At 50.1% G+C, this 18689-nt stretch overlaps 1 protein-coding gene across 9 annotated transcripts in view; it reads left to right on the forward strand.

The window, feature by feature from the left end:
- Positions 1-18689, forward strand: part of LOC116952681 (nuclear receptor coactivator 2-like) — a 184494-nt gene that overhangs the window by 108443 nt on the left and 57362 nt on the right. For 8 of the 9 annotated variants that reach the window (XM_076073275.1, XM_032972264.2, XM_076073270.1 and 5 more), the window contains 2 exons: positions 12770-12875; positions 14765-14943. In XM_076073275.1, coding sequence (XP_075929390.1) covers positions 12787-12875; positions 14765-14943 — 268 coding nt within the window. In that variant the 5' untranslated portion in view covers positions 12770-12786. Of the gene's footprint in view, positions 1-4367; positions 4460-12769; positions 12876-14764; positions 14944-18689 lie in introns of those variants that run through there. The other variant, XM_076073255.1, reaches the window with a different exon arrangement.

Raw genomic sequence — 18689 nt, forward strand, 5'->3', positions numbered from 1 at the left:
TTAACTGCTGCAACTGCTGCTGCATTTGATGCCCGTACAACTGCTGCTTTAACTGCTGCTGCAATTGATGCTCCTACAACTGCTGCTTTAACTGCTACAACTGCTGCTGCAATTGATGCTCCTACAACTGCTGCTTTAACTGCTGCAACTATTGCTGCAATTGATGCTCCTACAACTGCTGCTTTAACTGCTGAAATTGATGCTCCCACAACTGCTGCTTTAACTGCTGCAATTGATGCTCCTACAACTGCTGCTTTAACTGCTGCAACTGCTGCTGCAATTGATGCTCCTACAAATGCTGCTTTAACTGCTGCAACCGCTGCTGCAATTGATGCTCCTACAACTGCTGCTTTAACTGCTGCAACTACTGCTGCAATTGATGCTCTTACAACTGCTGCAACTACTGCTGCAATTGATGCTCTTACAACTGCTGCAACTACTGCTGCAATTGCTGCTCCTACAACTGCTGCTTTAACTGCTGCAACTGCTGCTGCAATTGATGCTCCTACAACTGCTGCAACTGCTGCAACCGCTGTTGCAATTGATGCTCCTACAACTGCTGCAACTGCTGCTGCAATTGATGCTCCTACAACTGCTGCTGCAACTGCTGCTGCAACTGCTGCTGCAATTGATGCTCCTACAACTGCTGCAAATGCTGCTTTAACTGCTGCTACGAATGCTGCTGCTGGAACTCCTGCTGCAAATACAGCTGCAACTACTGCTGCTGCTGCTTTGGATAGCGAGGGGAAGGGGGGAGAGAGAGAGGAGAGAGAGTGCTGAGAGGGAGAGAGAGGAGAGAGCTGAGAGAGCTGAGAGGGAGGAGAGAGCTGAGAGGGAGGAGAGAGCTGAGAGGGAGGAGAGAGCTGAGAGAGCTGAGAGGGAGGAGAGAGCTGAGAGGGAGGAGAGAGCTGAGAGGGAGGAGAGAGCTGAGAGAGCTGAGAGGGAGGAGAGAGCTGAGAGGGAGGAGAGAGCTGAGAGGGATGAGAGGGAGGAGAGAGCTGAGAGGGAGGAGAGAGCTGAGAAGGAGGAGAGAGCTGAGAGGGAGGAGAGAGCTGAGAGGAGGGAGAGAGCTGAGAGGGAGGAGAGAGCTGAGAGGAGGGAGAGAGCTGAGAGGGAGGAGAGAGCTGAGAGGAGGGAGAGAGCTGAGAGGGAGGAGAGAGCTGAGAGGGAGGAGAGAGCTGAGAGGGAGGAGAGAGCTGAGAGGGATGAGAGAGCTGAGAGGGATGAGAGAGCTGAGAGGAGGGAGAGAGCTGAGAGGGAGGAGAGAGCTGAGAGAGCTGAGAGGGAGGAGAGAGCTGAGAGAGATGAGAGAGCTGAGAGGGAGGAGAGTGCTGAGAGGAGGGAGAGAGCTGAGAGGGAGGAGAGAGCTGAGAGAGCTGAGAGGAGGGGGTTTGGTTAAACGAACCGTGGCTACTGTACAAATCAATCCACCCATGCCCAACCCCCACCAGCCCTCCGCCACTTGCAACTCTCCTCGGCCGGGGCCCGTGCCACGCAACTTCCTCCTCACTCCTCACTGACTACAGTCAGTCGACTTTCGCAATTTTTTGTGTTGCCCCAAAGCCCTCGTGCGGAGGAGGAGGTGGTAGGGCGGGGAGCATCAAAATCTCCAGCGCGACCTCGTCCCTCTACCACCACCACCACCACCCACCGTGGCACGTGCTGTCTCCGCCACAGCACCCACCCACAACACCCCACCACCACAACACCACCCCCACCACAACACCCCTCCCTCCACCACCCCCCTCCCAACACAACACCTCTCCCCCCACCACAACACCACCCCCACCACAACACCCCTCCCTCCACCACCCCCCCCAACACAACACCACCGTTCCCCAACACAACACCACCACAACACCTCCCCCACCAACACAACACCACTCCCACCAACACAACACCAGCCCCACCAACACAACACCAGCCCCACCAACACAACACCAGCCCCACCAACACAACACCACCCCCAACACAACAACACCACCCCCAACACAACACAACACCACACCCCCCCACCAACACAACACCACCCCCACCAACACAACACCACCCCCAACACAACACAACACCACCCCCAACACAACACCACCCCCAACACAACACAACACCACCCCCACCAACACAACACCACCCCCAACACAACACCACCCCCAACACAACACAACACCACCCCCACCAACACAACACCACCCCCAACACAACACCACCCCCACCAACACAACACCACCCCCAACACAACACCACCCCCAACACAACACCACCCCCACCAACACAACACCACCCCCAACACAACACCACCCCCACCAACACAACACCCAACACAACACCCAACACAACACCACCCCCAACACAACACCCCCAACACAACACCACACCCCCCCACCAACACAACACCACCCCCAACACAACACCCCCAACACAACACCACACCCCCCCACCAACACAACACCACCCCCCCACCAACACAACACAACACCACCCCCCCCACCACAACACCACACCACCCCCCCACCAACACAGCACCACCCCCCCACCAACACAACACAACACCACCCCCCCACCAACACAACACCACCCCCCCCACCAACACAACACCATCCCCCCCACCAACACAACACCACCCCCCCACCAACACAACACCACCCCCCCACCAACACAACATCACACCACCGTTCCCCAACAACACAACACCACCCCCCCACCAACACAACACCACCGTTCCCCAACAACACAACACCACCCCCCCACCAACACAACACCACCCCCCCACCAACACAACACCACCCCCCCACCAACACAACACCACCCCCCCACCAACACAACACCACCCCCCCCCACCAACACAACACCACCCCCCCACCAACACAACATCACACCACCGTTCCCCAACAACACAACACCACCCCCCCACCAACACAACATCACACCACCGTTCCCCAACAACACAACACCACCCCCCCACCAACACAACACCACACCACCGTTCCCCAACAACACAACACCACCCCCCCACCAACACAACATCACACCACCGTTCCCCAACAACACAACACCACCCCCCCACCAACACAACACCACACCACCGTTCCCCAACAACACAACACCACCCCCCCACCAACACAACACCACCCCCCCACCAACACAACACCACCCCCCCACCAACACAACACCACCCCACCACCAACACAACACCACCCCCCCACCAACACAACACCACCCCCCCACCAACACAACACCACCCCACCACCAACACAACACCACCCCCCCACCAACACAACACCACCCCCCCACCAACACAGCACCACACCACCGTTCCCCACCAACACAACACCACCCCCCCACCAACACAACACCACCCCCCCACCAACACAACATCACACCACCGTTCCCCAACAACACAACACCACCCCCCACCAACACAGCACCACACCACCGTTCCCCAACAACACAACACCACCCCCCCACCAACACAACACCACCCCCCCACCAACACAACACCACCCCCCCACCAACACAACACCACCCCACCACCAACACAACACCACCCCCCCACCAACACAACACCACCCCCCCACTAACACAACACCACCCCACCACCAACACAACACCACCCCCCCACCAACACAACACCACCCCCCCACCAACACAACATCACACCACCGTTCCCCAACAACACAACACCACCCCCCCACCAACACAACACCACCCCCCCACCAACACAACATCACACCACCGTTCCCCAACAACACAACACCACCCCCCCCACCAACACAGCACCACACCACCGTTCCCCACCAACACAACACCACCCCCCCACCAACACAACACCACCCCCCCACCAACACAACACCACACCACCGTTCCCCAACAAATGGCATCGCTCGTCGCTAGCGGACGTCGTCGGGGGCCAGCAATCGGCTGGCGTGCGGCGGCGGCGGCGGCTTCATAGTTGTGGTTCCTGTTGTTGTTCCTGTTGTTGTTGTGGTTCCTGTTGTTGTTGTTGTTCCTGTTGTTGTTGTGGTTCCTGTTGTTGTTGTGGTTCCTGTTGTTGTGGTTCCTGTTGTTGTTGTTGTTGTGGTTCCTGTTGTTGTTGTTCCTGTTGTTGTTGTTGTGGTTCCTGTTGTTGTTGTTCCTGTTGTTGTGGTTCCTGTTGTTGTGGTTCCTGTTGTTGTGGTTCCTGTTGTTGTTGTGGTTCCTGTTGTTGTGGTTCATGTTGTTGTTGTGGTTCCTGTTGTTGTTGTTGTTCCTGTTGTTGTGGTTGCATGTTGTTGTTGTGGTTCCTGTTGTTGTTGTTGTGGTTCCTGTTGTTGTTGTGGTTCCTGTTGTTGTTGTGGTTCCATGTTGTTGTGGTTCCTGTTGTTGTGGTTCCATGTTGTTGTTGCTGCTGCTGCTGCAGGCCGGCCAGTAGGCCGGCCGCCACCCGCCGACCGAGCGACTCTGCGTTCGCCGCACAGTGAAGGTAAGAAGGAAGTTGAATAGTAACACCACGGCAGGGGGTGTCGTCCACCCTCCTCCTGCTCCTCCACGGGCTGGAGCTGCCAGCTGCTGTGTGAATACCACAAGATGCTTGTGACAAGCAGCCCCCTACCAGTTCACTTGCTGGCCTGCTCCTTGCTTATACTAAGTGCGGTGGTCGTCGTGGTCGTCGTCGTGGTGGTGGGGGGGCGATTTTCTCGCGCTGCGTTGCTCTGAACGCCACCCCCCCCCCCCCAATCTTACATAGCCCCCCTCCCCCTGCATAGTGTCGGGTGAGAGTGGGGGGGGTGGAAGTGTAAACAATAGTGGAACTAATTGTTTAGAGAACCCTCCTCTCCTCCATCCTCTCTTCCATCACCACCACCACCTTTGTCTCTCTCGCGTGTTCAAAGAGACGACTGCCGTGTGGTGGTGGTGGTGGTGCTGGGGGGGGTCTCTGTGACGTAGTCAGCCCCCCCCCCCAAATCTTACATAGCCCCCCTCCCCCTGCATAGTGTCGGGTTCGAGTGGGGGGGTGGATGTGTAAACAATAGTGGAACTAATTGTTTAGAGAACTCTCCTCCATCCTCCTCTCTCTTCCATCACCACCTTTGTCTCTCTCACGCGTTCAAAGAGACGACTGCCGTGTTGTGGTGGTGGTGGGGGGGGTCTCTGTGACGTAGTCAGCCCCCCCCCCCCACCCCTTAGGTCGCCACTGGCATCGTGGCATGGAGGAGGGTGAAGGTTTCTGTGTCGGGTACGGACGATGGCGATGATGGTGGTGTTGTTGTTTTATCGAACGAGATAAGTCGCGTTCCTTGATGGATGTGCACAGCTGTCAACCCATACGGGGTTTTTATTTTTTTTACCCCGTATTCTTGTACAGGGGAATTGAGCTTGCAAGTACGTTTCGATATGCGAGCAACACAAATATTTATATTTGTGTATTTGTTCGTGTATTTGTTTGTGTATTTCCTCGCTTGTGACGGGGACTTCGTTGGACGGGCGTGGAGATGTATAAGAGGCACGGGGTGGGTGACCAGTATAGATGGGGGTCTGAATTGGTCTGCGATAAGGTAGGGCGATGATAATAATGGGGGGGGGGGGGAGGGGGGGTGTTGAGCAAGGATTATTATGGATGTGCATGCCGCCTTGCGGTGCCCACCGGGCGGTGGTGCGGTGGGCACCGGGCGGTGCTGCGGTGGGCACCGGGCGGTGCTGCGGTGCCCACCGGGCGGTGCCCACCACCAAGGCGGCCCCGGTGACTTGGAGGCCGCCGCTGCTACGGCGTGGGGTCGGGGGGGGGGGTGGTGGTCGGGGTCGCGTTTGCCCCCTAACCTCGCCTCTCTCCTCCTCCTGCTGCTGCTGTCTCTCCTCCTCGTTGACGGGAATGGGTTGTGGCTCGGTGTTTATGATGTTGTTGTTGGTATTGCGTTGAGGAGGAGGAGGGGTGGGGTTGTTTGAACAACAACAAAATGTCTTGGCGGACCTGCGGGCACTTGTCGAGATGCCGCTCCGTCCTGTCTGCTGTGTGAGTTGAAGCCCATCGCCACCACCAGCACCAACAAACACATCGCTGTGGACCCCCCCCCCCCCCCATACGGTTTAACTCCGTATTCTCGTACAAGGGAAATCGAGTTTGCAGGCCCATACGGCGTACAGCCGTTTCAGAACGGGCAAAAAATAATTTGATTGTCTTATTTGTTTGTGTTTCTCCCCTTGTGATGGGACTTTGTCGGATGAACGTCGAGATTTATAAGTGGCACTGGGGTGTGTGGTCAGTAATACGGTAGGCACTGATATGGGGTTGACAGCTTTGCCACAAAGACGACCCTCGCCCATATAGCCTCGGCAGACTGTTTGGGGCAAGTGCTGTTAGCGAGCAGCAGCAGCAGCAGCATCAGCACATGAATGCCGGCACGGCACAAGACAAAGATCCCCCATACAGCCTTAAGACATTTTTAGGGCAAGTGCCGTTCGTGAGCACCCATTTGTAAGGTTGGCACGCGGCACGCGACGGACGGACGGTGTGGTGGGTGACCAGCACTAAGCACCACGCTCGGCCGCCTTTGTCTCCCCCCATTGCTGATGTCTCTACGCACCGCACCATGTGGAGGTTAGAGGCTTAGTGGACCTAGGGAAGGCCCAGGACCGATTCGAATAAATCGTCACTGGCGTTGATGACCATGAGCTTGAATCGAACTCGGGATGCCACAACGCTCACAATTAATCTCTGTCGTGTAGCAGCCACGGAGACTGCTGGGACAAGTGCTGTGAGCGAGCACCAAATACAAAGACGTCCCCCGTGTCGACTTTAACAGAGTGCTGGGGCAAGTGCTGTCAGAAGATCTGGGTCACGTTGTGAGTTGTGCAGAGGGAATGGTAAGATGTCAGTGGCGTGCCTTCTGGGGCAGCAAACCTTCGGTATCTGTAATTTTGCTTTCGTGGCCAATTTACGTAATGCGATCTTTCCTTGAACTTCTATAGTAAAAGCGAAACGGTTGATAAATAGTTCCAATTTTTTTTTTACGTTTGCACGCCTCTTGTTATTTTCTTACCTTTGGTTCACTTCATCTGCTGTCTCTTATGCCAGCCCCGATGCCCCTCCATCCTGAACAATCTTAATTTGCCCGTCTCTCTTGATCGGTATTACTTCGCATTGTTCTCGGGATGCTTTTCCACCGTGCTGAGTTCAGTGCTAAGAGAGCCCGTTACAACACTGCTCCCACACCGACCCTCCCAAGTATGTCGCGTCTCGATATTAAAAACGCTTTACCGCGTTTCATATATTCGGCCCGGTGTCTCGTCACACGAACTGTTATTTTTGACGTTGCGTTCATGGAGAGGTTATTATTATTTTTGTTGCTTTGATGGTACACTTTCTTCAAGAGTTGCGGAGATGATTACACCCTCTGCTACCCGGTGTGGTTGAATTGGCTCGGCCCACTTTCGTGGCTTTTGCAGGTTTTTGAGGCAAGTCGAGGCATGTTCGAGTTCAGTGTTTGGGCTGTGTCTTGGCAGTGGGCAGTTGGGAGGGGGGGGGGGCACCCCGAGCCATTAAGTGTTGATTTTTTTTATTGCTGGCATTTATATTAGAGATGGTTTACTGTTACTCTCCCTGTTGTACACGGCTAACCTGGCAGATCTCGTTACCCTTAAGAAAAATATACAGCTTAAAAAAAATAGATATCTTCCATTACTGGTTTCACAATGAGCAACGAATGTTTTGATCTTGACTTAAAGCTTTCGTGACTGCAGGAATTCATATTCTTTGGGTCTTTCGGTAAAGTCAGGTAGAACAAAAAAATAAACCAAAAACTACGACGTTTCGATCGCAACACAAGCAATCGTGTTGCGATCGAAACGTCGTAGTTTTTTGTTTATTTTTTTGTTCTCCGTGACTTTACCGAAAGACCCAAAGAATATGAATGTTTTGATTGTAATAAGTGCAATATCGTCGCGGCCTGCGAATGTAAGATCACAAGGATCCAATGCCCCATCGGGGGTCGGGGTGATGAAACAAGTCCTGCTTTGTTGGAAGTTCAAGAGCGCTTGTCCTGTGGGAAGACTCGCCCCCCCCCACCATAGAAATGTGGAATTACCACCATTAGCACTGGGCAGTAAACAGACTGCACTGCTCTGTGAGAGATCCGGATGAATTCTTCATCCCGTAACACGATACTAATGGCACAATCGGCATATAAACTGGAGGGAAAAGACATTAAAAAACGGACAAACGTTTCTCTTTTTCTTTAATTGAGATGGAAACCACGATGATATTGTCTATAAGTACAGTGCTAATTTGTTTTTTCTCGTACAGAAACGTTTTTTCCAAATAGAGTTTGTGTTCATTTAGTTTTTTTAAACAATGTCCCTGGTGTGAGGTGTGTAGTAAATTGCTAAAAGGCCCTTTGAATGAGCATGTGAGATTGCTGCATGTGCCATTCTTTCGAAGGGCAGTTTACATCATGGGGAAGCTGCGCGGTGTAATGGCTAGCACACCGGACTTACAATCTGGAGATTACCGGTTCGATCTATCGGCGTGGCAGCTGTTAAACATTGGGCAAGTTTCTTTAATCTACCTATGTTCACCCAACAGTATCTACATGGGTACACTACAGTTCGTCGATCGAAGGTTGCACGTGCCGAGGTGAAGCGTAGGTGCGCCGAGTCTCGTAGGCCAAAAAATACACTCCGGAGTGGCTCTCTAGAGCCCCTTCTTCTAGTGGAGGCCTTTCTGCCTGTTGTGGCATTCGCAAGAAATTTCAGGGCTGCACCTTTACCTTTTTCTCTCTTTTTTTTTAGATCGCAAAAAGGTAAAATATTTTTTTTAGGGAATCACGCTCAAGATGGCCAGTGGCTTTTTAACTGGACTCGAGCCAACGCAGTTTTCAGAAAAGTTGCAAGGAGGTACTTTAGGCAAGTCTAGAAATATTCCCGGTGATAGATTTCCAATATGTTCATGAGATATTCATAGCTCGGTCTCTCCACCTTCATTCGCTGACCTTCCCATATCCAGTATTCACCTAAATTCACGTGATGGTTTGAGGCGTTTGCCCGACAGGGAGTGGATTTGCCTTGACTTTGAGCATTATTTGATAAACGAATACAGTTGCGGGGGGGGGGGGTCCTCGAGGATATATATTAAAAAAAGCTGAGCTTCACGATGTTTTGTGACGTTATGCACGCAATATATATAACAATTGATTATTATCGTTATTCACGTCCTTCTGGAACTACTGAGCAATCTCAGGACTGCGAATGGCCGACACGTTCCTCGCATTTCGCACACTAGGGCACCTCGCGCTCAACGAACTCGCCGGGTGATTTGGTCTTTTGTAGGGGGGAAACTTTAGGTGATGCGTCATCCATTTCCTCGCCCGTTTAATTGTGGAGACTCTAATAAAAAAAAGTCAGCACCTTTATCGATGGCCGTTAAGTGCTGGAAATGTGCATCGATGTTTGATAGGTACAGTATGTGCACATATCCATTCACAGTGACCCCGTCGTGTCATTCAGAAAGCAGCCGCCAGTCCATAAAGGTATCGTGCATTATTAAAGAATGATACTTAGCAGTTTCAGTGAGGTCAATAAAACTGTGTATATATATACACACACACACACATGCATTTGGTTGCATGAAGATTTTAGCGAACAAGTTTTTCATTGCTTAACCTCAGCGTGTACACCGTAGCGTTAGCGATGCGGGCCGCATTGAGAGTCGAGAGAGTGCCGTGTGTTTTATCAGCATCTCGGCTGCGTTCATTTTGAATATTACTGCCGTGTGATCTTGAAGATCGCTTGGGTTGTTCGATTAAATAAAAAAACATAAGCACATACGAAATATGTTACGAACATTTTAACTACGTAGATGAAATTGCTGTCAGATTAGAATTATTTAATAATGCGTGAATTATACATTTATAGATAACCCGTATAAGCCTCTTTCTTTCGAATCAAAACAATCATCCAATGAATTGCAGCATCCAAACAGTCACATATATAACAATTACTCTTATCAGGTCGCAAATGTTACTATCTTGAGGAAACCTGCTTCGTACTAAACTACCTGGATAATCAAGACACATTAATTTTATTTACAGGTGTCCGGCACAAGCTGGTTGGTAATGGTGGAATTTACAAAGGAAATTAATTGCAATGTAAGAGATGTTGCTCACATTAATGTTCACCGTGTGCTGTTCTCAGTCGTACAGTTACAGTGCTATATCAGAACTAGCCTTTTGCCCGTCCAAGGATGGGTGTATTGCAGTAAATATGAAACTTGCAACCGAAAAGCAGACGGCGACGTGATATTCATTGCATCAATTCGTGTGCAATTTTTGTAATGCCGCAGTGACACAAACTTATTTCATTTAAAGGTTATAATCCCTTGTTCAGCATGACGTCCTTTTTACTTCGATGTCTCAACAGCGTTACGGAGATCGCGTGACGTGAGGGTTCTGCCTTTGTAGTGAGGGTTTGTAAGTTGACGCTGAGGAGGGGGGAGGAGGCGCCTCGGCCCTCCGTGTGGAGTGACGTCAGCCACTAATTATTATTAATGGAGGGGGGGAGTGTCCATTTGGAGGACTTTACCTGTTCATGATTATTAATGAGGGGGGCTGGCCGACGTGGAGTGACGTTACGCGCGGGACACACAGACATTCTTGGCTCATTATAGTAGTAAATGATAATGAGTAAGATCAGTTTGGAGGCTCGGGTTGTTGGTGGTAGCGGTGATGTCGATTTGTTGGCAGTGAACTGTGGAATCTTTTTGCTAGAATGCTACCTTCTGGGATGTTGACGTTGAATAACTACGCTACAACTCCCACGCCACATTTTTACGCATGATTCTGGATTTTAAGCACGTGATTTGATTTCTTATAACTCGGCCATCGATGTTCTCTCCATGTCAGAGAACACAGGAAGAGGGGGCCCTGTATTTCATGTGTTAACTGGGAGGTATGAAATTCAGACCATTCACCTTTTGATTTGTATGGTTGTGCTGGCCATGTTCCTGCAGCTGACAGGACTGGCATATGATTTACATGTCTTTCATAGGGCACTACCAAAGGCACTAGATTTTGGAATTATATATGTGTGTGGTAAAGCTCTCATTTGTAATATAAATGGCTTAAAGAATCAAGCAGCACACCATTGCAGGCATACATATATGTAATGCATTTGGATGCTAAACAATGGGTGAATGCACACCTACGCTTCTCTGCTGCTGTGAAGTAGGGCCATTACCCCAAATTGTAGCCTGATATGGAACACATTGTCTGACAAGTTAATGACAGCAGCAGTGATGTGTGTTTTTGATTCGTGCAATTACACATGACAATTACATACGGCACTGAAAGTTGGCGTTTCCTTGCACTCTGTTGCAATGCTTACATTCTCTACGTCTACCTGCAAAGAACACTGCTGTACCGGGCATGTTCAACCGAGGACTAAAACACATCGATGCAAAGTTGTGTGCGACTGCGGGTTTGATGTGGTGCGTGGCTGTGAATGTGGCGAAGCATTCTGACCGCTGCTGTTTTGAACCTCGCGGTGGCAGGGCCTCGCCCTCGAGCCAGCGGCTGCAGCTCGTCGAGGTCGCCCCTCGGTGGAGGGGTTGATTGCAGTGTCGCCGAGTTTGTGCACGAGGTGGGGACAAGTCGAGGAAGATAGCGCAGTCCGCTTTTCCAGCCGAGCTTCCAAGAGAAAAGCAGTTTGGCTGTGCTCAGATTGCCACGGGATGTGATGCCGGATGAACTTGGCGCATTCTGACTTACTGCTCGTGCATTTCTTCTAAAGCAAACAATAATATGAATTTAAACGGTGTTTGGCCTAGAGATTTGTACGGAAATAAGGTCTCAATTGGAATGTTCGAACGAGAGGTGGCCAGGTGGCTCGGAGGTAAGAGGGCTGAGTTGGCAACTGCTGAGATGCTAGGTTTGAATCCAGAGGTCAGAGAGCTGAGCTGGAAACTGCTGAGATGCGAGGTTTTAATCCAGGCTGCTGCCAGGTTCCTCAAGTGTGGCGCGTTATAATGGTCTCAACCTGGTCACCGATGACTCCGCCAAGATAACATTGCATGAAATTTGGTTCTGTTACAGCTCTGAGATAAAGAATCGTGCAACGAACCTCACTTGTGTATGCAGAGCCATTTGCAGAGATCAGAGGTAGCTCTGATATCTGCTTTCATGGACCATTGTCTAACAAAGGGTTGCACTGCTCTGCTAGAGAATCAAAATGATACTTCTGTCTCATGCCATGACACTGACGGATCAAATGTTTTTTTGGGAGAATAATAATTAAGAAATATAGAATACCATTATAATAATATTCATCAGTCGAGACTAATATGCACTTTGCCACGAAGATTTCCAGACCACGATATCTGCCATTCAGGATACAGTATTCAGTAGCAAACATCCTTGCATTGTTTGGGCCTTGAGCAGATGAGTTGTATCAATATGAAGCGACAAGCCCTAATTTATTCTCAATTAGCCACAGTGCTGTTCGCAAACAATAGGCCATAAAGTGGTGATTAGTAGTGCTGGAATGAATACAAGCCATCATACATGGTTGATGAGGGTAATTATGGAATTGTAGAGGTAGCATTTGTATCTTGCTGTGTATGGATATATTTTTGTATTCTCTTTAAATGGGTTGGACATTTGTGAAAGGGCATCGTAGCTCATCGGATTCCAACAGTCTAAATAGATTCTGATTCTGTTGTACAATGGAGACTATCGATGGAGTTGCAGCCAAAGTCCTTGTCAATGGTTACATGGGGGGGGATCTGTCTGTGTCTTTGTGATCGCAGGAGGTGAGTGAGGCATCATGAGCGGTGTCGGGGAGGGGGCGGCCGAGCCAGGTCCTGCCGAGTCCCGCAAGCGCAAGCTCTCCGGCTCCGAGCCAATCGGGCCCAGGTATGTGCACACGCAGCAGCCATTTTGTCAGTCCACTGCTGGATGAGGGCCTTCCCCATGCCGTGTGGGTCGCCCGAGTTATTTGAACACGCTCTCGCTGATCAGTGCTGCTCAGTGAAAGCGGGGGGGGGGGGGAGCGGTAGAGACGGCAGCATAGAAGTCCAATACAGCAATAGTTTTGTTGCACTCCCCTCTGCTACCCACTAGGTAGCCCGAACACACCGGCTTCAGATTGCCTCTCCAGATACAACAACGAATGAATCGAGTATTTTTTTTGTTGTCGATTACTCTGGGTTTTTTTTTTCTCTCTCATTTGCAGCTAATCACAGGCCATTTTTGTTGTCTGCATTAGTTGGCACGGGTGGCCATTGATACAAAATAAACAAATTTGAATACATTCAAGGAATTTAGCAAAGTCATCGTCCCACACATTCTGCCGCACTGCGTTTACGCCGAGCCAGCAGCGGCAGCAGCGGGTAGACATTGCGGCAACGATAACTGGAGGGTTTCTGTTTCTTATAAGAAATTAGAAATGAAAAAAAACGACACGTACGCCTGTGTTTTTTCGTGTTTTTTTTTCGTCGTTGCAGTTGGAAGAAAAAACATTTTTTCCTTGCAGAAGCGGCCACCCGCTAGCGTTAAATAATTTCCTACTTTACTGAAACCATTTCAATTTCAGTTGTGTTTATTCCGACTGTACGGTAATTTGTAAATGTTAATGGGCATTTAATGCAATATATATGGGAGGGGATTCTGTGTGTGTGCACGTGCGGTTGTTCTAGCCAACCAGTAAATGGAGCGGGTCTCGGATGCTAATACTGAAAACTATGTAGTGTTCTTTTTGTTTGGCCGATCATTTGAAAAACACATCAAAACAAAACGAGTCAAGTGTCTCCATGCACAAACAAGTATAGAGCAGTGTGCGGCCACCCTGAGCCAGTGATGGGAATTCCGCAATACGATGGTAGCATATGCCAGTTTATCCAAAGGTCAACTGCCGGCGACTTCCAACAAAGTGGTGCATCGTTTATAAAACTAGAAGGGACAATGGACCGGCATATGAATGCACACATTTCTAAGTGACTTGAGCATTCTAGCTTGGCACCAGCATCCAATCAAAGGAGAATAATTAACAACGGTTTTTGTCCATCTACAAAGGCTTCCCCCACTCAGTGTTGGTCACGGGCTCACTTTGGCCATACTTCACACTGGCCAGCGCGGGTTGGTGAAGGGGCTTGCCTCAAACCGGCTCGGATATCCCTTGCGTGATTGGCTCCGTCAGCTAACCACTTGCCACAGCTGCACCCCACCATCGAGTGTATTATTCATAAAATACAATGTCGCCCACACAGCTGTATCGAGACTCATTGTGGTGAGCTTGCATCTCCATAATTCAGAATCTGCATCGTGTGAAATTGCCACCGTCTTGTCATCCTGATTGTATTCCTCTTCCCCCCGCTCCACCGCCCCCTGGCACGTGTAAGCCGTGCCGGGACCGTGCCAAATCAGTCGGCACGGGTCAGGATTCACCAATGAACGCATAGAGACGCATGTAGTTGACGCAGTGGCGCTGTGTCCTCGGCGTACTGATCGATGTCACGCAGTGAGCGTGTCGTTAGTCCCATCCTTGAGCCTGTGTCCCCGAGCCAGGCTCGGATATCTTATGAGGCCAGCGTAGCACGTTTTGGTTCTGGCACGGCACGTGGTCAACCGAAAACCACCCGTACCAGGCTCGGTGCTTGGCTGGATTCGTATGTGCCAGTAAAGAAGGGGGGTGTAAACGTGTGTGTGTGTGTGTATGTATGTGTATATATCATCATGTTTCTCCCACTGACCACCCCACCCTCCCTCCTCCCTCCCCCATCCCCCGTGAATCTGTGCCACCACAGTGTGAAGTGCACGCCGGAGCGGCAATGGCGCGAACAAGAGAACAAGTACATCGAAGAGCTGGCCGAGCTGATCTCGGCCAACATCAGTGACATCGACAGCCTCAACGTAAAGCCCGACAAGTGCGCCGTGCTGCGCGAGACGGTCAACCAGATCCGCCAGATCAAGAGGCACGAACAAGGTAAACGCGCGCACCCACCTCGCTCTCGGCTCGCGCCGCTCCGCTCTGGGGCAGCTGTTGCTCTGCCCCACTGTCAATTGTGCGTTTATGTTACTCCAGAGTGCTACTCCCCCGCTCAAGACGGCCACGCGGTCATGCTCATCTCCGTTCGCACTGAAGGGAAAGCGTCGTTTGGATTAAATAGTTTGGTTTTAGCGGCAGGAACGGCGCTTCAAGCGATGGTCAAAAGTCGTGCCGCTGTTCAAACGAGCCTACGGGCGATGCTTATCCTCGGGCAGTGGCTCTGAGCCAGTGGCAGAAATTCCACATTCTTATGGCTCGCGTCTTACAGTAAACCACCGTGTCTACAATGAGACTCATCTGTGCGGCGTAAAACCGCCTCTGCGCCGCACGTTCATCATTTGCGGTCACCATTGCACGCGTCCAAAGGAGAATTATTCGTTACGTTGACATTACACCGGGCAAGCGTGATCCTCGATCGGTTGTTCTACCGCATGCCCCCGTGTCGCGTCGCGTGTAAGCCGCATGGTTAGCGCTGCAGTTGTCGTGAGCAAAATGGCTAAAGAGGGCATGTCTTTCAAGCGTGAAGCTGTGATCGAATTTATAGTGAGAGACTTGTGTTCAGGCTGCGTGCTCTTGTTTGTACGGGGTCACCTGCATATGTTAAGGCAATGTCAGACAATTGGTTCAGTGATTTGAAGACAGTGGAACATTGCTGATGAGTCTAGTAGCATTGGAGTTGGAAGAGCAGTAATTCTAACCAACGTGAACTGGCAAACTGGAGTTCTGTTGTGACGTTACAGTGCTGGAAATTGCATGGACAAGTGACGGTAAAGGTACATTCCTGCAATTGCGTGCTCACGCCACTGCTGGCAGAAGGGCTTACACCAGAGGGCACTCTACAGAGCCTCTGCAAGCAGTTTTTTTACTTACTATTCCGTGCTGGAATACCCACACGTTGCCCCAGCACATGCGACCTATCGATCGTTGAGCTTGTGCAACTATTTATATACTGCTGGGTGGACAGAAGCAGGATGCGGTGGGGGGTGGTGGGATTTAGGAACCTTGCGCGTTGTTTCAAGTGAAGCACCAGGAGATCAAACTGGCGACCACTGGATTGTGGCGTGCTAACCATTACATTAGAGCTGCATTGTGCACAAAATTCTTTGGCACGTGTCGTGACGGGGGTACTGCAAGGTCCGACCGTGTCCGTCCGTCCAGCGCTTGCCGAGCTGCATTGGCTTCTGGTTGCCCAAACGAATGCATTATAAGGTGGCGCTCGTTGCACGCAAAGCGCTTGCCACAAATTAACAACAATACCTTGCTGATGTCGTCAAGCAGCATAAGCCGTCACCGAACTCCGATCATCCTCGCAGCGGCTTTTGGCGAGCTATCGAACAATGACGGTCACTGCATCTCGCGCTTTCAGCTGCGCTTTTGCGGCCATCTGGAACGCTCTGCCTTTCCGATATTAGGAAGCCACTGGAGCTATGCACTTTTAAATCTAAATTGAAAACTAATTTCCTAAGAACTGCTTCTTGTGTTTAGTTTGTTGTCCTTTCCCCGCACGGTTGGCTACGTACGGTGCATTATAAGTTCTACATACATACATCCCATGGCAGAGAAGTGACAGCAGTAGCTTGGCCTCACGACGCTTTGTCAGCTGCATAAGTGTCCGCTGGTAAGATGTTGTGAAAGTAGATTTTAATACATGCATTCTGTGTGTGACCTTCGTACGTGAAACAGATTTGCCTTGTCAGAGAATTCCTATTGGCCGTTTTAAGAAAACGTGGTGCCCTTCAAGGCTTTGGTGCCAGAGGCATGCAGGTTCATTTTGTAGCAAAACTGGTCTGTACTTTTTTTCATTTCTCCAGGATTGTTGGTGACGCGCGCGAGTGCTTGTAATCCGGCAAATCGGAGGCGGCGGGGGGGATTTTGGCTCGCACAGAGATGAGATGCCAAACTACTACAAGGTTTACAGGGTGTCCGTTAAATAGCAATACAGCAAGTGGGTTGATGACCGGGCCGGAAGCGATGTGTGTTTCCCAGCGAGAGCCCACGGTATAGAGAACACAAGACGCCATTTACTTACATCGAAAACTTTACTACGTTGACTGTGTTTGTTTGTAATGTCATTTTGTTAAAATTTTAACTGAAAATACAGGGAACTGCATTGGTGGCGGTGCACAAGGACATTAAAAACACTATCAGTGGGAAGATTCACTTCCTCCAGGAATTATGAATTTGTTGAAAATCAGTGTTGCGATTGACGAATCTATATATATATTTGTTTTAACTTGTTTTGCTCCATGGTAGCGGCTCTGCTGTCTACAGTGGTGTGATGTAAACCCATTACATAACAAAACAAATTTACAAATACCTACTTTTATACCATGCTATTCGGCCCACGTCTTGCAAGCTTTAAGGATCTATATTCATTGATTAATTGATGCATCGCTCAACCCCGAGAGAAAAAAAAAACACCTTAGCATTGTTGTCATTCCGACTGCTTTTGTAGCAGAAAAGTGAAGTGCAGGCAACATTTGGGACAATGGCCTTTTTTCTCCATCCCGCGGTAAAGGTCATGACACAAATTGTTCACCTATTAAATGTATATATACCTATTATATTTGTTGTAATAAGGTGGTATTGCGGGGCTATTTTGTGGGCTCCATCGGACCGTGTATAAAAATCCATTGTCGCACTGTGCATAAATGCTCCCATGTCTGTACTTGCCGCCTTCACCGATAAGCACTGACACACATGATCTGGATGGCATCCGGAGGCCCTCATCCAGCAGTTGAATGTCCGTGTACGCAAGGCACCATTTGTGAAGATATTAATGAGGTGATTTCAGTTCATATATTGGCTTAAATCTGATAGTCTTGTGTTTTAATATTGAACAAGAATGTTCAGGGAAAGGGTTTTCCAGTGGATAAGTTTTGAACAGTATCATTACATAATCTCCCCGTTTACTGGAAGTGGCAAGTCCAAGCAATCCTCAGCCACCACAAATCACATGTGGTCCTCTAAAAAATGCTGAGCGTTCATGTAAAGTTCATCCATTTATTAATTCACTCCTGGAGGAAGGCCGCCTCCCCTCTGCCTTCCGGTCATGTGGTTTGCTTAATCATACTTCACCGTGCCTCTTCGTTGCGCGTTGGTGACACGGGAGAGCCCAGGACTGGTTGAGAGATCACTCGCTCACAGATGTTACCCATGGCTGGGAATCGAACTCGGCTAACCAAGTTCATAGCGCGACATGCGCTAATGTTCCTGCCCAGTACTTCCATTTCAGTTTTATACCCGTTTCAGGCATGTCGGTATACATTTCACTGGCAGTTATCCTCAGCGGAGGACAGCTTCTCAGCTCGATTTGATTATTCGCGTTTGCGGTGTATTTTCAATAATGGCTGAGACGTATCAATGGGCAGATGGAATGGGCGCCACGGTGGAGAGATGTTAACTCCCTCGCCTGGTATGCAGGAGGTCGTGGGTTTGATCCCGACCCTAATGCTTGTATATTTAGAGTTTGCGTGTTCTCCCCGTGGTCGCGTGGATTTTTCTCCGGGTGCTCCAGTTTTTCCCTCCACATTTAGAAACGTGCGTTTAGAGTATTTAGCTGCTCTACATTTCCACGTGATAAGCCACTGCGTTGAGCTATCGTTTGTGGCCAGGTCGCTAATGAAAAAAGAACTATACAGTGCAGTGGGCTCACCTGGTAAAATAAAAAAGAAGTTTAAAAA

The sequence above is a fragment of the Petromyzon marinus genome, chromosome 3 (genome assembly GCF_048934315.1).
Source record: "Petromyzon marinus isolate PM22_M1 ecotype Great Lakes invasive population chromosome 3, UKy_Petmar_22M1.pri1.0, whole genome shotgun sequence".
Taxonomy (NCBI): domain Eukaryota; kingdom Metazoa; phylum Chordata; class Hyperoartia; order Petromyzontiformes; family Petromyzontidae; genus Petromyzon; species Petromyzon marinus.